The 19715-nt window shown below is 45.6% G+C and overlaps 1 protein-coding gene across 1 annotated transcript in view; it reads right to left on the bottom strand.

The window, feature by feature from the left end:
* The window catches only part of RPS3 (ribosomal protein S3), a 28198-nt gene extending 25774 nt beyond the window's left edge, over positions 1–2424 (bottom strand). Inside the window, exons 1-2 of the mRNA XM_030200037.1 lie at positions 2342–2424; positions 650–780 (exon numbers count right to left, since the gene is read on the bottom strand). Of these exons, the coding sequence (XP_030055897.1) occupies positions 650–780; positions 2342–2371 (161 nt within the window). The 5' untranslated portion in view covers positions 2372–2424. The remainder of the gene's footprint in view (positions 1–649; positions 781–2341) is intronic.
* Between the last annotated feature and the right edge of the window lie 17291 nt (positions 2425–19715).

Here is a 19715-nt window from a genome sequence, read left to right as displayed (position 1 = left end):
GAAAATCACACTTCTTAAGTCGCCAAGAAACATTTGGGCAGCTGGCATGGGGCACAACATACTGCAGCTGAAAAGACACTTACTAAATATAAATTCAAGGGTTAAAGTACACAGTAAAGAAAATGCAGAACTGAGGTGAAATGCTAAGCTTCTACAAACCTATTTACATACTACTAAACATTTCTAGAGCGCTACTAGGGTTACGCAGCGCTGTACAAATTAATAACTAAGGACGGTCCTTGCTCAGAAGAGCTTACAATCTAAAGGACGAAATGTCAAGTTGGGTAGTCTAGATTTCCTGAGTAGAGGTGTTGTGATTAGGTGCCGAAAGCAACATTGAAGAGGTGGGTTTTGAGCAATGATTTGAAGATGGGTAGGGAGGGGGCCTGGCGTATGGGCTCAGGGAGTTTGTTCCAAGCATGGGGTGAGGCGAGGCAGAAAGGGCGGAGCCTAGAGTTGGCGGTAGTGGAGAAGGTTACTGAAAGGAGGGATTTGTCTTGAGAGCAGAGGTTGTGGGTAGGGACATAAGGGGAGATGAGGGTAGAGAGGTAAGGAGGGGCATAATATATTGAGTTTGTAAACACATGAACAATTAACACAACAGCATTTCTGCAGCGGTAGCTGGAGCATGAAAGAAGATGACATTTACCTGGTGGCAAGGATGATGATTTCAGTCCTGGTCGGAGTAACTCTGACTTCAACTCCGGAGTAACCATCTTCAGCCAGCTCACGAGTCAGGAACTCATTCAATTCAGCTTTGAAGATGCCATCAGCAACAAACTATTGAAACAAAAGAGTAAGAGGAGACTTTATGTACGTTATTAAGATTTATTTACCGCCATGAAGAAATTTAGCCAAGCCTGTGTACAGCATAAATGCTTATGGGTTTTTTTTAATGCGTATAAAACCAGAAAAGGGAAGATGTTTGGATTCAGCATTTCAATTGTTGCGCAGATAAATTACATTCAGGTACAATCCATATTTTCCTGTTCCCAGAGAGTTTACAATCTAACCCCATTGGAGGGAGTGGGGGGGGGGGGGGGGGGGGGGGGGGTAAGTCTGCATATTAGGTAATGAAACAGAATAGACTTGAAATGAATAGAATAGACTTCCTGAGCCAATACATCAAGCTCCATCTCTGGCCGCCTTCAAATCTAAGCTAAAAGCCCACCTTTTTGATACTGCTTTTAACTCCTAACCCTTATTCACTTGTTCAGAACCCTTATTTTATCATCCTCACTTTAATATTCCCTTATCTCTTGTCTGTCCTAATTAGATTGTAAGCTCTATCGAGGAGGGACTGTCTCTTCATGTTCAAGTGTACAGCGCTGCATACGTCTAGTAGCGCTACAGAAATGATAAATAGTAGTAGTAATGAAGAATTAGCAGTCTTTTAATAAAGATTTGTGCATATAATCTGCAGCAGGGCCCACGGGAATGAAACGGGTCCTGTGGCAGATAGCATGCACTAACATTTAGTAAAAGACCGCCTAAATAACTAGTCCAAGACTACAAAGGGCCACTTCCCTTACCACTGAGTTTACCCTGGTCAGTTCTAGAAAATTGTAAGTAAAAACCTACAGCAGTAAATGAATACTATCAGCTACAGCACACAGTATTTCTAAATAAGTTGAACGCCATTCAAAAACGTGCAACACTGATGTCTAACAACTGATAGAAACTATTTATTTATTGCATTTGTATCCCACATTTTCCCACCTTTTTGCGGGCTCAGTGTGGCTTTAGTGCTGAATCATTACAATCAAATTAAAAGACATTACACATACTGGATGTGCTCCTATACTTGTTGCTTTCTTATTTAAATTATTATTATTATACAAACCTTTAGATCAAGCTTGAAATGCTGACAAAATTCTAGCAGTGACTTCTACCAGTTACCTTCTTACTTTATTCCAGTTAATGGCACTATTAACATAATGGATGCTAACCTTTTACTTAATATATAGCAAGAGACTTTTAACTGTAAATCGTTGCTATAGTACGATTTAAGTCCAGGGAGGGACAAAAAGCCATCAGGTTAAGGAAGCAATCGATCTTATGCACTAGAAGCAGTGAAACCTCAAATCGAGTTCTGGGTCAGCAACAAGACCCCTAAGAAAAGAAACCCCAGGAACGTTCTGCCCTGTATTTACACCCCGGAGAGAGCGAGCGCAGTCCGGCCGGGCCTCGCGGAATCCCTCCCCATCCGGGCCTCGCTCGCAGCCCAGGCCGCTGACACCATGGCCGGCAACCGCGGCAGACCACGAGCTCCTCCCTCCCGCCACCATTTCCGCTCTCACCGTGCGCCCTCACGGCTATTGTCTACGCCGTCACCGCTCACCTTCCTCTTCTTGGAGATCTGCACCGCCATCTTGCTCCGTTGGGCCGAAGGCAAAAAGGGAGAACACTTCCGCGGGAAGTGCAGATAAAAGACCGACGTCTTCCGTCCCCGGCGCAGGGGCTCATGGGAACTATAGTTCCCGCCCTTGGGAAACACTGTGAAGTCAGTCCTCCTGGTCGGGATGAGATTGATTTGTATACACTCCCTCCATTGTAGGCACATCTGTTTCATGCCTATTCACTGTGGATATTCTGAAAAGCTGACTGGCAAGGGGGGGGGGGGGGGGGTTCTCCAGTATAGACTTAGAAAACATTAGTATAAGGAACAGTCTATAAATGTTCTAGTTTTACTCTGAGTCTATGGACTGGTTTGTTATTGGTTAGCTCTCAATGGAGAACAGGACTACAACTCCCTATGTGCCATGGGACAAATCTGGCTTGGCTAAAAGCCTGCTGTTAGGTCTGCCATTACCTTGAATGAAAAAATGACTTAGGTAGAGTTGCAGGTCTAAGATGGGTAAATAGATGCAGCTGAACAGCTTTTTGGTTGGGTGGGGGAGGTCTAAAGAGCCACCCTCAGCCCCTGCTGTCCAACTCCATCCCTAATTGCTGATGCTGCTCTGTGCAGGACATCGCTTCTATGCCTTGGTTTATGATTGTGCCTGCCACTCCCTGCAGAATACACTGCTCAAGGTCATGTGTTTTGCTTTGATCAGTCACTGTTTTTGTCCCAACTACTTCCAGGTGTCTACCATCCTTTCAGTGAAAAAAAAAAACTGATTTTGCTTTTAGGCTTACCTCCTTGTAGGTTCATTTCATGTTAGTTTTTTTTTTTTTTTTTTTTTACATTTGTACCCCGTGCTTTCCCACTCATGGCAGGCTCAATGCGGCTTACATGGGGCAATGGAGGGTTAAGTGACTTGCCCAGAGTCACAAGGAGCTGCCTGTGCCTGAAGCAGGGGCGTATCTGGACTCTGGCGGTAGGGGGGACCAGAGCCAGAGGGAGGGGGCACATTTTAGCCCCCCCCCCCCCCGCCACCAACGACTCTCTCCAACCCCCTCAGGCCGCCAACCCTCCCCTGCTGAAGTTGCTTACCTTTGCTGGTGGGGGAGGGGGGCCCAACCCCCGCCAGCCGAGGTCCGCTTCCACCTGCCGCTGCCTTAAAAACTATTTCTTCAGCTGGCGGGGGACCACCCCCGCCAACCGCCCATAGGTGTTTAAAGTTCATCTTCGGCCTCCGTGGCCGTGCTGTTGTTGATAGGAGCTGTTGAATCCAGTTCGGAGTCTGACGTCGCAAGAAACTGGCTTCCCTCAGAGACTAACTAGCATCTTATCTCTGCCTTCCATCTGGTTCCTGTGGTTACTTTGTCATTCTCCTTGTTCCTTCCTAGGTTGTACTTGACATAGGCTGTCAGTGACACTTCCAGTCCAGCTGCCCTTCACTATGACATCCAGGTACCCTCCTTCAGCCCTAGTTGTCCACCAGAAGGGTAAGGACTTCTCACAGAATTTCTCTCTCCTGACCCACGTAAACTCTGGTGACCCCCCTCTATTGCAGTGCCCAAGTACTCCTCCCTGAATCCTGGCTACCTCTCTGTAGGATGGAGAAATAGAGCCTAACATCCATTATCTCACCTAGAGTTTGATGCAGTATGTTGGCATTAGAGCTATGCACTTACACTTAGACATGGCTTTCTAATGCCAAAGATTTGATTTTCTATGCACTAACCAAATATTTATTTAGATTTTTTGCTTACACCTTTTTCAGTAGTAGCTCAAGGTGAGTTACATTCAGGTACTCTGGATATTTCTCTGTCTCTGGAGTGTTCACAATCTAAGTTTGTACCTGAGGCAATGGAGGGTTAAGTGACTTGCCCAAGATCACAAGGAGCAGCAGTGGGATTTGAACTGGCCACCTCTGGATTACAAGACCTGCGCTCTAACCACTAGGCCACTCCTCCTCCACTCCACTATGTAAATAGGCCTGACACAAAAATTGTGCATTTACGTGGGAGAGTATATCAGATACATGCACACATGGTTTTGCACTAGTAAAAAGCAGTGATTCTCCTAGGTGCAGGTCCCTTTCACACCAGTCATCCCCTTTGTTCTCTTATCTCAACAGATGAATAGAGTTTCCTTAGGTACTACCAGTGCCTCTGTTATTGGTTTCTCCCTTCACAGACCTCTCTTGATTTGCATTGTCCTTCTTCCTTTGTTCAGACGGTTTTTGGGTCAAACCTAACCAGCTTCTGGGTGCACTGCTATTTATTATTATTATTATTAAGTGGCTGAGTAGGTCACATCAGATGCAGCACCCCAGGCTGTGCAGTTATCCCTTAGATGTGACCACCTCTTTGCTGGAAGGAAAATGTGAGCTTCTGAATGCAAGGCCCTTTAGTTTAGAGAGGGGACACCTACTCAGTGACAGGCAGGCAAGTCCAGCCTCCCCTGCAAGCTGAGTTTAAACTTTGAAGCAGGAATATTCCTTTTTATAGACACAGTGGGCAACTTTTGAAGTTCCTGCTGCATATGACGATTGACATTATTCTCTTGAAAGGGAAAGGGAAATGGGTCTTGATATACCGCCTTTCTGAGTTTTTTTGCAACTACATTCATATATTCAGGTACTTATTTTGTACCGGGGCAATGGGGGGGTTAAGTGACTTGCCCAGAGTCACAAGGAGCTGCAGTGGGAAAGCACCATTAAAATAAGCATTGCTATCATGAAAACATGGGCAAAGAACAATCAGCTGAGGAGATCCAAGATGCCATCAAAGTAGGACACACACACGGCTGAGGGGAGATATGATAGAGGTCTATAAAATAATGAGTGGAGTGGAATGGGTAGAGGTGAATCGCTTGTTTACTCTTTCCAAAAATACTAGGAATAGGAGGCACGCAATAAAGCTGCACAGTAGTACATTTAAAACAAATCAAAGAAAATATTTCTTCAATCAACATGTAATTAAGCTCTGGAATTCATTGCCAGAGAATGTGGTAAAAGTAGTTAGCTTAGCGGGGTTTAAAAAAAAAAAAGGTTTGGCTAGCTTCCTAAAAGAAAAGTCCATAAGCTATTATTAACATGGACTTGGGGAAAATCCACTGCTTATTTCTAGGATAAATAGCATAAAATGTATTGTACTGTTTGGGGATCTTGCCAGGTATTTGTAACCTGGATTGGCCACTGTTGGAAACAGGATGCTGGACTTGATGGACCTTCAGTCTGTCCCAGTATGGCAACACTTATGTACAAAGACTGTGCTGTGACAGTGTCATTATCTGGGGGGGGGGGGGGGGAGCCTGAAGTGTTTCCCCTGTGATGTTGCAAACAGTGGTGTCTGTCTTCATCCATGCCGTACCCAGAAGTGGAGCCTGCCAGTCAGAGTGCTGTCCAAGACCCGAGATGAACTGAAGGGAAGGTCTGGTATGGAGATTACAGGTTACTAAATTGATGATCCCCCTTTAGGAACAAAAAATGTTGTTTGGTCTGGTTAGACCTGCTGAAATTACCCTGGTTTCAATTTGGACTGCACTGGCTGCCTTGCATATTTGTGCAGGTTCATGAATTCTTCCCTTATGAACAATTCTAAAATTCAGGCGCTTGAGACTCAATTGTCCAATCAGGCCACATAAATTGAAGAACTGGGGGTCTGTTTCTCAATTTAAATTGGACCAAGATACAATGTCTCAGGAGAAACAGATTATCCAAAGGAAAATTGAAAATTCTGACAAGTACTCTTGGAATTTGAATTTGAGGATTTTGAACATTGATGTCTTTCCCGAATTACCTTTTTTTTTTTTTTACAGGAGACTGAACTATTCTGAGATGAGTTTGATACCATAACAAAACATCTATTACCTACCTACTCAGGGAAGGCAGATGTCATGTGGAGCACGTGATCTTTCAGTTTCCTCAGATGGCTTGACTTTGACTGCAGTTTTGGAGAAGTCTGAAGATTAGATACTATTGGGGGGGGGGGGGGGGGGTTCTTCAAGATAAGGAGGCTTTGATAAGGCCTATTGGTTAGAGTGGTGGATTTTGGTCCTGAGGAACTGAGTTCGATTCCCACTTCAGGCACAGGCAGCTCCTTGTGACTCTGGGCAAGTCACTTAACCCTCCATTGCCCCATGTAAGCCGCATTGAGCCTGCCATGAGTGGGAAAGCGCGGGCTACAAATGTAACAAAAATAAAATAGATGCTATTGGAGATTCTACATGGAATGTTGCTACTATTGGAGATTCTACATGGAATGTTGCTATTCCACTAGCAACCTTCCATGTAGAAGGCTGCGCAGGCTTCTGTTTCTGTGAGTCTGTCGTATGTGCAGGACGTCAGACTCACAGAAACAGAAGCCTGCGGGGCCACATTGATGATCTGCAAGGGCCAGGCACAGGCAGCTCCTTGTGTCTCTGGGCAAGTCACTTAACCCTCCATTGCCCCAGGTACAAATACGTACCTAAGCTGCATTGAGCCTGCCATGAGTGGGAAAGCACAGGGTACAAATTTAAAAAAAAATTCTACTTCAGATCTTGTGATGTCTCTTAGGGGAAAGAATATAAATTTTCCTTGATGTCTTGAGATGAACTCAAGATAGAAAAAAAATTATTTTCATCGAGTTACCGCTATTGGAACCAAATTTCAACTTAGATGTCCTTGTAAATGTATAGTTTGCTTAGAGAATACAACTTATGTTTGCAATTCTTACTGCTACCTACCATCTTCCTTTGAATGTGATTCTTAGGTTCCCTCCTCATGGTGGGCTAGATTACATAGATTTTTATAATATCTTTCATTGATTGTATTATGGCGATTAATGTTGTGCTATAGAATCTGTATTTCTTTTTCAAACCATGTTTGTTCTAAGTGCTTTGGAAATATAAATAAATAACCCAAATCAGCCCAATAAATATTCAGGAAAAATGATGTTGAATACATTGGGCCTTTATTCAAAAGAATATCACAAAATATAGTAAAGCTGAAACCTTTTCATGTTCCACTTAATTTTTTATTACTAGTTTTGAGGAGGGATGCACGTAATGAGAGGCCCCCTGCTGGGGGATGATGGAACTACAGATAAGCATCCAAAGTGCATGCATATTACAGGTTTTCTTTTATGGATCCAGCAGTTTCCTTCTGTTCCTTTGGGATTTCAGCTCAGTCCAGAACCAGACTGAGATCTGACACCATGAGCCTTTCTCCCTATTTGAAACTCCAAACTGCCCAAAACACAGCAGGCAGACTCATATTTGGAAAAACAAAATACGAAAGTGCCAAACCCCTAAGAGAAAAACTACACTGGCTCCCACTAAAAGAACGTATTGCGTTCAAAGTCTGCACCCTAGTCCACAAAATCGTTCACGGTGAAGCCTCGATCTACATGTTAGACCTCCTAGATGTACCAAGCAGGAACACAAAAAGGTCAGCACGCACATTCTTGAATCTCCATTAGCCCAGTTGCAAAGGACTCAAATATAAATCAACTTATTACTACTACTACTACTACTTAACATTTCTAAAGCGCTACTAGGGTTATGCAGCGCTGTACAATTTAACATGGAAGGACAGTCCCTGCTCAAGGAGCTTACAATCTAAAAGACAGGTGTACAATCTAAAGACAAGTGTGGAGTCCGTCTGATAGGGAATATTATATTTCACGAAAGGTTAGGTGCCGAACGCAGCATTGAAGAGGTGAGTTTTAAGCAGAGATTTGAAAATGGGTAGGGAGGGAGCTTGGCGTAGGGGTTGAGGAAGATTGTTCCAGGCAAAGGGTGAGGCAAGGCAGAATGAGCGGAGCCTGGAGTTGGCAGTGGTGGAGAAGGGAACTGAAAGGAGGGATTTGTCCTGTGAGCGGAGGTTACGGGCGGGGACATAGGGGGAGATGAGGGTAGAAAGGTAGTGAGGAGCCGCAGACCGGGTGCATTTGTAGGTAAGGAGGAGAAGTTTGAATTGTATGCGGTATCTGATCGGAAGCCAGTGAAGAGACTTGAGGAGAGGGGTGATGTGAGTATATCGGTTCTGGCGGAATATAAGACGTGCAGCAGCGTTCTGAACGGATTGAAGGGGGGATAGATATGCATCAAGCTTCTCCTACATAAGCACCCAACTATGGAACGCACTACCAAGGGTCATAAAAAGAATACATGACCAAACAACCTTCCGAAAACTACTGAAAACCAGCTTGTTCGAAAAGGCATACCACAATGATCCATCCTAAATACTAAACAACAAAACTCTAATAAAACTAAACAAAGCTGAACTCCCTACACCTGACTACCTCATTTACTCGAACACGCACTACGCGTTGTGCACTACCACTCCATTTCCCATGCTGGAAATGAATTTTCTATATTTGACTGTCTAACTCACTTTACTCTATCTTCTACGAACTTTAATGCAATACCACTTTGTATTTCTCAGTTCCGGAAATGGTGATCGCCATTACGGCATAATGTAAGCCACATTGAGCCTGCAAATAGGTGGGGAAATGTGGGATACAATAAATACCCACCCCCGACTCACTTAATACAAGTTATGGAGTTAATGGTCCTTGGAACAAAACAGGAGAACAATAGGTCTTCCACAGGAATATGACAACGGAACACTGGAGTGGAAGACGCCAAACACAATTTCCAAGGTGATCTGTACAACTGTTTATTGTCCAGATATAAGGTTGTACTGATCACCTTGGAATTGTGGTAATGGTCCTTGATCAAACTGAGGAAGATCTGAGCTGGGAACTGAACCCAGGTCCTCCATATTGCGACAAAAATGATAAAAGGGATGGAACGACTTCCCTATGAGGAAAGGCTAAGAAGGTTAGTTAGGGCTCCTCAGCTTGGAGAAAAGGCTGCTGAGGGGTGATATGATAGAAGTCTACAAGATAATGAGCGGAGTAGAGCGGACAGATGTGGAGCCTGGATTGGCCGCTGTCGGAGACAGGATGCTGGGCTTGATGGACCCTTGATCTTTTCCCAGTATGGCGGTGCTTATGTGCTTATGTACTGAGCTGGCATTCTGGTCTTTTGTGTTACACTTTTCAAAATACAAAGGGGGGGGGGTGGAATTTTCAAATAGCTCAAGTAGGTGCAAACTATGAAGGTGCTTTATACAAAAGCTCAAAGAGTCTTCATACCCTGCTAACTGTGTTAGTGATTGAGTGGGGCAAAATAACAGATGTACAAGTAAGTGAAAACCAAATGCATATAAACCACTTTCTTCTCCTAACTAAACACACCCACAGGAATGTCGCCTTTTCCCATGTAAGTGTGTATGATGTGGATTCCCTGCATACTTCCAGCAATTGTTTAGCCATGGACAAGGCTTTGTTTTGTTACATTTGTACCCTGCGCTTTCCCACTCATGGCAGGCTCAATGCGGCAATGGAGGGTTAAGTGACTTGCCCAGAGTCACAAGGAGCTGCCTGTGCCTGAAGTGGGAATCCAACTCAGTGCCTCAGTTCCCCAGGATCAAAGTCCACCACCCTAACCACTAGGCCACTCCTCCGCTTTGAAAATTGTTCTCAGACATTGCATGCAGGGACTTGTAGTTTTGCTTTTCTTAAGGAATGCAATGGGGAAATTAGAATCACAAGTTCCTACACGCATTGGGGGTAAATTCAGGCCCGGAATAGCTCTGTCAGACAAATCTGGATCCAGATGACAACCCTAGTCACACAGTGTTTTCAGCTATGTAGCCACTACCCTCTGAAAGCCTATTCCTCTCTGTTGGAGATCCAAATCCAATTTCACCACTTTTAAATCTGGACAGAAAACGTTCATTTATGGTTGAACATTTGGCTCTTAGTGCAGTGCTTCTCAACCCAGTCCTTGAGGCCCATCTAGTCCCATCAGGTTTTCAGGATATCCACAATGAATATGATAGAAGATAGATTTGCAGGCACTTTGCTTACAGTGACGATGGCAGGCCATCTGGACCCCGAGTTTTTAAGGGGGCTGAACTTCTGAAAACATTTTGCAGCTCACCCAGATATAACAGGACGTTCAGGAGCTCCAAATCCACTTCAGACACCTATGGTAGCGTCAGGGGCATAGCCAGACAACAGATTTTAGGTGGGCCTAGGCAAGAATTGGGTGGGCACCAAGTTTCCATCTTGGCAGCAGGCATGCACTGAAAACTGAGCGTGTGCAGGTGCCGGTGTCGTGGAGAGTAGCGTTTTCGTTACCATCAGGGGAAAATCTTCAGCTGGCGGAGCTTGGGATTCCCACCAGTTACCACTAAACATGTGCTACTGTTGGGTGGGCCTGAGCCACAAATGGGTGGGCCCTGGCCCACCCAAGCCCACCCATGGCTACGCCACTGGGTAGCGTTAATCCAGCTAAGAAAGAGGGCTCTGCATGATCTGAGGTAGACTGAGCCGCATACAAAGTTTTATAAAAGTTTTTTAGCATCTGATTAATTTATTATCCGTGAGATTCCTCCATGTTGGATCTCTAAGCAGGGGGATGAAACAGGGGCCAGTCTCTGCTCGGACCAAGCGGGTCAAACAAGTGCGCGTATGATTTCCATATTGAAGAGGGAGTGGTGGCCATATCATAAACTATTCTGAGCACACTGATATATTAAACTATCAAGGCTACGTTAGAGTCAAAAATGTTGCTCCTTATTGTCCTGAGTCAGATTACACGTCAAGGCATGATGGGCTTGGAGGAGCTGGGCATGGAGTGACAAGATACAATGATTCAACTGTGTATGACGATAACGTTATTATCTCTCCCTTAATCACCTCCTTACCCATTTCCCAGAAATGAACAGGAGCAGAGTCATGAGCAGCCTTATTCTGACTGCACTCTTCCCATTTCTTGAGTGTAAACGTTTTAAAATTGTTCATCATCAATTGCTTTGGGAGATGGCACAGGTGCGGCCATGCTATCCGCTGAAGCATCTGATCCGGTGTTGTATAGTAATTTATTTATTTATTTGTTACATTTCTATCCCACATTTTCCCACCTATTTGTAGGCTCAATGTGACTTACATAGTACCGGAGAGGCCTTTGCAGACTCCGGTGTAAACAAATACAAAGTGATGTTATGGTAAGATAAAGTTCGTGTGGCACAGCCACATGGAATCGTACAACGGAAGAGTTGTGTTATGTCCATTACGTTCTTTAGTTTTGTTGTGTTGCAAAGATCAGGCATTTATGTTGGATCGGTAGGGTATGCCTTTTTAAACAGGTTAGTTTTTAGTGTTTTCCGGAAGTTTAGGTGGTAGTTCGTAGTTTTCAAGGCTTTTGGTAATGCGTTCCACAGTTGTGTGCTTGTGTAGTCCACACGATGATTCATAAGATTATCTACGAAGAATCCCCAGCCTACATGTACAATCTGATTGACCTTCCTAGCAGGAATCCCACTAGATCATCTCGAAATTATCTAAACGTACATCTTCCCAACTGTAAAGGAATCAAGTACAAAACATATTATGCATCCAATTTCTCCGTTATAGGCAGCAAGCTCAGGAACGCCTTACCAAGATCGATTTGAATAGTCAATAACCATTTACCCTTCCGGAAGCTGTTGAAAACTCACCTTTTCAAGCAAGCCTACACATATGACTTGACTTAAATTAGAAATCCATCTGCGATACCTGGATCTGACTACTTGACAGAACTTAAAATATGCTTTTAATCTGTTTGAATTCATCCCTCTTTGAACCATTATTATACATTCTTCCTTATTTACAACACATTACCCCAATTTACACCCTCTTCCCACTCTAACCACTAGGAGTTGCCTAGTGGTTAGAGTGCTGGACTTTGGTCCTGGGGAACTGGGTTCAATTCCCACTTCAGGCACAGGCATCTCCTTGTGACTCTGGGCAAGTTACTTAACCCTCCATTGCCCCAGGTACAAATAAGTACCTGTATACAATATGTAAGCCGCATTGAGCCTGCCATGAGTGGGAAAGCGCGGGGTACAAATGTAACAACAACATGGAATGTTGCTACTATTGGAGATTCTACATGGAATGTTAATGTTGCTATTCCACTAGCAACATTCCATGTAGAAGCCTGCCCTTGCAGATCAGCAACGTGGCTGCGCAGGCTTCTGTTTCTGTGAGTCTCATGTCCTGCATGTACTAGACTCACAGAAACAGAAGCCTGCGCAGCCACATTGAGTGGCCTAGTGGTTAGAGTGGTGGCCTTCGGTCCTGGGGAACTGGGTTCAATTCCCACTTCAGGCACAGGCAGCTCCTTGTGACTCTGGGCAAGTCACTTAACCCTCCATTGCCCCAGGTACAAATAAGTAACTGTATATAATATGTAAACCACTTTGAGCCTGCCATGAGTGGGAAAGCACGGGGTATAAATGTAAATATAAATACCTTCCTCCCTTATCCTTTTTATTGTCCTCCTCTTTATATACTATATTTAGATGTTTTATCCATTTTGTGTTATCTTGTAAATCTGTTATATTATCCTGCTTATAATCGAAAGAGAAAAATGCCTATATTGCGACCCAAATCGGGAGATAGACGTTTATCTCCCAAAAACGAATAAATCGGTATAATCTAAATCCGATTTTGGACGTTTTCAACTGCACTCCGTTGCGGATGCGGACAAAGTTGATGGGGGCGTGTCAGAGTTGTGGCGAAGGCGGAACTGGGGCGTGGTTATCGCCCGAACAGAGATGGGCGCATTTCACCGATAATGGAAAAAAAGTATGCGTTGGTAGCTAGAATTTAGGGCACTTTTCCTGGACCCTGTTTTTTCACGAATAAGGCCCCAAAAAGTGCCCTAAATGACCAGATGACCACCGGAGGGAATCAGGGATGACCTCCCCTGACTCCCCCAGTGGTCACTAACCCCCTCCCACCACAAAAAATGATGTTTCACAACTTTTTATTTTCACCCTCAAATGTCATACCCAGCTCCCTGGCAGCAGTATGCAGGTCCCTGGAGCAGTTGTTAGGGGGTGCAGTGGACTTCAGACAGGTGGACCCAGGCCCATCCCCCCCTACCTGTTACACTTGTGCTGCTTAATGCTGACTCCTCCAACCCCCCCCCCCCAAAAAAAAAAACCCACTGTACCCACATGTAGGTGACCCCCTTCACACCTTAGGGCTATGGTAATAGTGTAGACTTGTGGGCAGTGGGTTTGGGGGGGGGGATTTGAGGGGCTCAACACACAAGGGAAGGATGCTATGCACCTGGGAGCTCTTTTACTTTTTTTTTTTGTTTTTTGTTTTTGTAAAAGTGCCTCCTAGGGTGCCCGGTTGGTGTCCTGGCATGTGAGGGGGACCAGTGCAATATGAATCCTGGCCCCTCCCACGAACAAATGCCTTGGATTTGGTCATTTTTGAGCTGGCCCGCTTCGGTTTCGATTATCGCTAAAAAACGAAAACGCCCAGCTCAAAAAACGACCAAATCCAATGCATTTGCCTGGCACAAACCGTATTTTCGCAAAAAAAGATAGACGTCCATTTTTTTTCGAAAATACAGTTCGGCCCGCCCCTTCATGGGCCCATTCTCGGAGATGGACGTTCTTACACATAGGCGTTCGCGTTCGATTATGCCCCTCCACGTAAGCCACATTGAGCCTGCTAACAAGTGGGAAAGCGCGGGTTATAAATGTTGCAATACAATACAATTTAGGAAAAACTGGATGTGTAAGTTGATTTGTATTTGAGTCCTTTGCAGCTTAGGTAGTTAAGATTTAGGTACGTTCGTGTTGATTCGGATGTGTTTCTAGTTGGTAGGCCGATCAAGTCTTAAGTAAAAGTAACTAGTTACTGTACTTATAAAGAAGTACAACATAGTAATGTACATAGTAAGTGACAGCAGATAAAGTCCTGAATGGTCCCATCCAGTTTGCAAACCAGTCACACCCATTATCAATTCATGATTAAATCAAGAATGGATGTGATATTATATTCTTTATCACAAAGCTTTCTTTGGCGTTTCTGGGACGTAGACCTTAGAGGTCCGCCCAGCTCTGTCCTTATATTCCACCTACTGGACTTGCCGTCAAAGCTCACTATCCAAATCCGTCTTGTCATTTGCTGGACCCAGACCATAAAAGTCTACCCAACACTGTCTTTGGTTCCAGCTATTGAAGTTGCTATTGAATCCCTTTCCAGACACAGACACAGACCTACAAAGTCTGCCTAGCACCAGCCTTGGGGCTAGATGCACTAAAGTTAATGAGCCAGCAACATGGGTTTTAAACTGGTTCTAACCAGTTTAACGTGCAAGTAGTAAACAGGGACATGCACAAAAGGACATTTTCCTGTCATGGTAGCAGCTAACAAAAACGGAATGCAAATGATCCAAAGGCTATTATAATGAGCTGCACTACTGTTTTCCGATCCCCTTACCGTGGAAAACCTAACAGGAGGTCTACACCTCTCGTTGGGGCAAAGGAAAGAATCGGAAGAAAAAAATGTCGTCAGGGACGTCCTTTTTGGACGCCCTTCACTAAAAAAAAAAAAAAAACCCTCTAAAAAGACGTCCTTTTTGGACATCCTTCACTCGTAGGACCCCCACTCCAAAAAAGACATCCTTTTTGGACATCCTTCACTGCGTGATCCCATTTAGCTCAGCTGAGAGAGAACTGGAGGTCTCTCAGCCAATCACAGCGCGGTTAGCTGAGCTAAATGCGGTGTGATTGGCTGAGAGACCTAGGGGTGGAAGATGGACAGGTGTCAAAGACGTGGACGATAGACGTCCTCAACTGCGCTCTCCTGCTAGGATCACGGAAGGGAGGAACCCGAGCAGCATCGGAGCCTTCCTGCAGCAGGGTGAGCGGCGCGGCGTCTTCCTTTCCCGGGCGGCACAGAGAGGCGCAGGGACGGCCACAGGCAAAGCGGAAAAGGCAGACATCATCAGGGACATCATTTTTGGACGTATTTGGCATGCGCAGAGCAGCCAGCATAACGCTTGGCTGCTCTGCGCATGCTCGACCGGCTGACTGGCTTTCGAGGGAGAATGCAAGTGAGCTACAACGAGCAGCTCATTTGCATTCCATTTCCTTGATAAATGGCCGTTCCCTACCGATTTGCTATGGAATCGGTAAGGGAAGGGCTCTTCCGAGGTCCTTAGTGCATCTAGCCCTGAGTTCTTCACAGCCGGAGTAGCTGTCCAAGCGTCACTCACATCCACCCCCTGCAGCAATTTGTGCAGCCTGCAAAAGAACGGAATCAACGAGGAGGTTGTGAATTACAGACCAGTCAGTCTGACCTCAATGGTGAGTAAACTAATGGAAACGCTCCTAAAGCGGAGGATTGTGAGGTTCCTCAAATCGAATGGACTGCAGGACCTGAGGCAGCATGGTTTCACTAGAGGCAGATTTTGTCAGACGAATCTGATTCACTTCTTTGACTGGGTGACCGAACAGTTGGATGGGGGAGGGGCGCTGGATGTGGCGTACTTTTAGCAAAAGCCTTTGGCACGGTTCCGCACAGGTGACTGATAAGCAAACTGAATGCGCTTAGTATGGGACCTAAAGTGACTGACTGGGTTAGAAAATGGTTAAAAGGGAGGAGACGGAGGGCAGTGGTAAATGGAGTTTGCTCTGAGGATAGGGATGTTTTCAGTGTTGTACCACAGGGATCGGTCCTTGGGCCGGCTCTTTTTAACATCTTTGTGAGTGATATTACAGAAGGGCTGTCTGATAAGGTATCCAGCTCATTTTCGAAAGAGATCCCTGGCCATCTTCCGACACAAATCGGGAGATGGCTGGCGATCTCCTGAACCCGGCCAAATCGGTATTATCGAAAGCCGATTTTGGCCGGGTTCAACTGCTTTCTGTCGCGGAGCCGGCGAAACATCAAGGGGGCGTGTCGGTAGGGTAGTGAAGGCGGGACGGGGTGGGACTTGGGCTTGCTCAAGAGATGGCCAGCTTCGCCTGATAATGGGAAAAAAAAGCCAGGCATGACAAGCATTTTGCTGGCTGTACTTGGTCCCTTTTTTTCATGACCAAGCTTCAAAAAGGTGCCCTAACTGACCAAAAGACCACCGGAGGGAATTCGGGGATGACCTCCCCTTACTCCCCCAGTGGTTACCAACCCCCTCCCAACCCCCCCAAAAAATTTTTAAACATTTTTTTGCCAGCCTGTATGCCAGCCTCAAATGTCATACCCAGCTCCATGACAGCAGTTTGCAGGTCCCTGGAGCAGTTTTTAGTGGGTGCAGTGCACTTCAGACAGGTGGACCCAGGCCCATCCTCCCCCCACCTGTTACACTTGTGGTGGTAAATGGGAGCCCTCCAAAACCCACCCAAAACCCACTGTACCCACATGTAGGTGCCCCCCTTCACCCATAAGGGCTATGGTAATGGTGTAGAGTTGTGGGAAGTGGGTTTTGGGGTGGGATTTGGGGGGCTCAGCACACAAGGTACGGCAGCTATGCACTTGGGAGCTATGTTAATGTTTTGTTTTGTTTTTTTAATTTTTAAAAATGCCCCCTAGGGTGTCCGGTTGGTGTCCTGGCATGTGAGGGGGACCAGAGCACCACAAATGCTGGCTCCTCCCATGACCAAATGCCTTGGATTTCACTGGGTTTGAGATGACTGGCATTATTTTCTATTATGGCCGAAATCCAATGCCGGCCATCTCAAACCCGGCGAAATCTGAAATTTGGCCGGGCCCAACCGTATTAGCAAAGAAAAAGATGGCCGGCCAGTTGGCCGGCCATCTTTTTCGAAAATACGGTTGGCTCCGCCCACTTGTGGCACCAGCCCCGAAGATGGCCAGCCAGCTATTTCGCCGGCACCATTCGATTATGCCCCTCTTTGTCTCTTTGTGGATGATACCAAACTCTGTAATAGGGTGGACACCCCAGAGGGTGTGGATAGCATGAGGAAGGATCTGGTGAAGCTTGAAGAATGGTCCAAAAATTGGCAGCTAAGATTTAATGCTAAGAAAAGCACTTGGGTCACAAAAACCCAAGGGAACGGTATAGTTTAGGGGGTGAAGAGCTTCTGTGTACAAAAGAAGAGCTTGACTTGGGGGTGATTGTGTGATGACCTTAAGGTGGCCAAAAAGGTAGAATACATGACAGTCAAAGCCAGAAGGATGCTCGGGTGCATAAGGAGAAGGATGACCAGCAGAAAACAAGAGGTGATAGTGCTCTTGTACAAGTCTCTGGTGAGACCCCATTTAGAATACTGTGTGCGATTCTGGAGACCGCACTTACGGAAAGATATAAACAGGATGGAGTCGGTCCAGAGGGCGGCTACAAAACTGGTCATCAGTCTCAGTCATAAAACATATAGGGACAGACCCATGAACTGAGCTCAACATGTATATGCTAGGAGAGAGGGGGTATGATAGAGACATTTAAATACCTCAGTGGTGTTAATATACAGGAGGTGAGCCTTTTTCAAATGATGGAAACCTCTGGAATGAGAGGGCATAGGATGAAGTTAAGAGGAAATAGACTTAGGACGAATCTGAGGAAATATTCTATCACAGAAAGGGTGGTTCATGCGTGGAATGGCCTCCTGATGGAGGTCGTGGAGATGAAGACTGTGAGTGTAAGAAGGCGTGGGACAGGCATGTGGGATCTTTTAGGAAAAGGAGGAGTGAGTTACTGGTTACTGAGGATGGGCCATTCGGCCCTTACCTGCCGTCATGTTTCTATGTTTCACAGCCAGAGTAGCCTTGCAAATGTCACTCACACAGGCAACCCCTGCAGCCATTTAAGGTTTGTTTTTTAATTTATTTTTGTTTTCTACCATCTATTTTCTAAAAAAAGGAATGGATCCTCAGAAACTTAGCTGAGATTGGGAGGTGGGGCTGGTGTTTGGGTGGTGGGGCTAGTTCTGGGCAAGACTTCTACGGTCTGTGTCCTGAAAATGGCAGATAAAAATCAAGGTAAGGTATACACAAGAAGTAACACATATGAGTTTATCTTGTTGGGCAGAGTGGATGGACCGTGCAGGTCTTTTTCTGCCGTCATCTACTATGTATGTTACTATGTTACCTCTGATAGATACTAAGATACATGTCTATATTTCTGCTTCTTGTTCCCAGCCTTATACAGTATCTGTGGTTCATCTCTTGATAATGGATCCTCAGAAGCTTAGCCGAGATTGGGAGGTGGGGCTGGTGTTTGGGTGGTGGGGCTAGTTCTGGGCAAGACTTCTACAGTCTGTTCCCTGAAAAGGACAGGTACAAATCAAGGTAAGGTATACACAAAAAGTAGCACATATGAGTTGGTGGTTGGGAGGCGGGGATAGTGCTAGGCAGACTTATACGGTCTGTGCCAGAGCTGGTGGTGGGAGGCGGGGCTGGTGGTTGGGAGGTGGGGATAGTGCTGGGCACTTATATGGTCTGTGCCAGAACCGGTGGTGGGAGGCGGGGCTAGTGGTTGGGAGGCGGGGATAGTGCTGGGCAGACTTATACGGTCTGTGCCAGAACCGGTGGTGGGAGGCGGGGCTGGTGGTTGGGAGGCGGGGATAGTGCTGGGCAGACTTATAGGGTCTGTGCCCTGAAAAGGACAGGTACAAATCAAGGTAAGGTATACACAAAAAGTAGCACATGTGAGTTTATCTTGTTGGGCAGACTGGATGGACCGTGCAGTCTTTTTCTGCTGTCATCTACTATGTTACTATGTATTTTCTAAAATGGAATCCTCTGTGTTCATCCCATGCCTTTTTTTAATTCCGTCACTGTTTTTGTCTCTACCACCTCCCTCGGGAGGGCATTGCAGGCTTCGACCACCCTCTCCATGAAAAAGAATTTCCTGACATTACTCCTAAGTCTACCACCCCGCAACCTCAGCTCATGTCCCCTAGTTTTACCATTTCCCCTTCTCTGGAAGAGATTTGTTTCTATATTAATGCCTGTCCCTTCTTTTCTCCAGGCTAAACATATTCAGGTCTTCCAGTCTTTTCTCATACGTCTTATGGTGCAGGCCCCTTTATCATTTTCGTCACCTTCCTCTGGACCGCTTCTAGTCTTTTTATATCCTTAGCAAGATACGGCCTCCAAAACTGAGCACAACACTCCAAGAGGGGCCTCACCAACGACTTGTACAGGGGCATCAACACCTCCTTTCTTCTACTGGTTATACCCCTCTCTATGCAGCCTAGCATCCTTCTGGCCACGGCCATCACCTTGTCACATTGTTTCTTCACCTTCAGATCCTCGGACACCAACACCCCAAGGCCCCTCTTCCTATCTGTGCATATCAGCCTTTCATCTCCTAGGACTTACAGCTCCCTTGGGTTTCTACTCCCCAAATGCATCACTTTGCACTTTTTTTTTGCATTAAATTTTAATTGCCAAATGTTAGACCATTCTTCTAACGTTTGCAGATCCCCTTTTCTGTTTTCCACTCCCTCCAGGGTGTCCACTCTGTAACAAATTTTGGTATAATCTGCAAAATTGCAAACCTTACCTTTTAATCCTTC

Source organism: Microcaecilia unicolor, chromosome 4 (genome assembly GCF_901765095.1).
Source record: "Microcaecilia unicolor chromosome 4, aMicUni1.1, whole genome shotgun sequence".
NCBI classification, from domain to species: domain Eukaryota; kingdom Metazoa; phylum Chordata; class Amphibia; order Gymnophiona; family Siphonopidae; genus Microcaecilia; species Microcaecilia unicolor.
The sequence above is the reverse complement of the archived record's forward strand: the minus strand, read 5'-3'. Positions and strand labels throughout refer to the sequence as shown.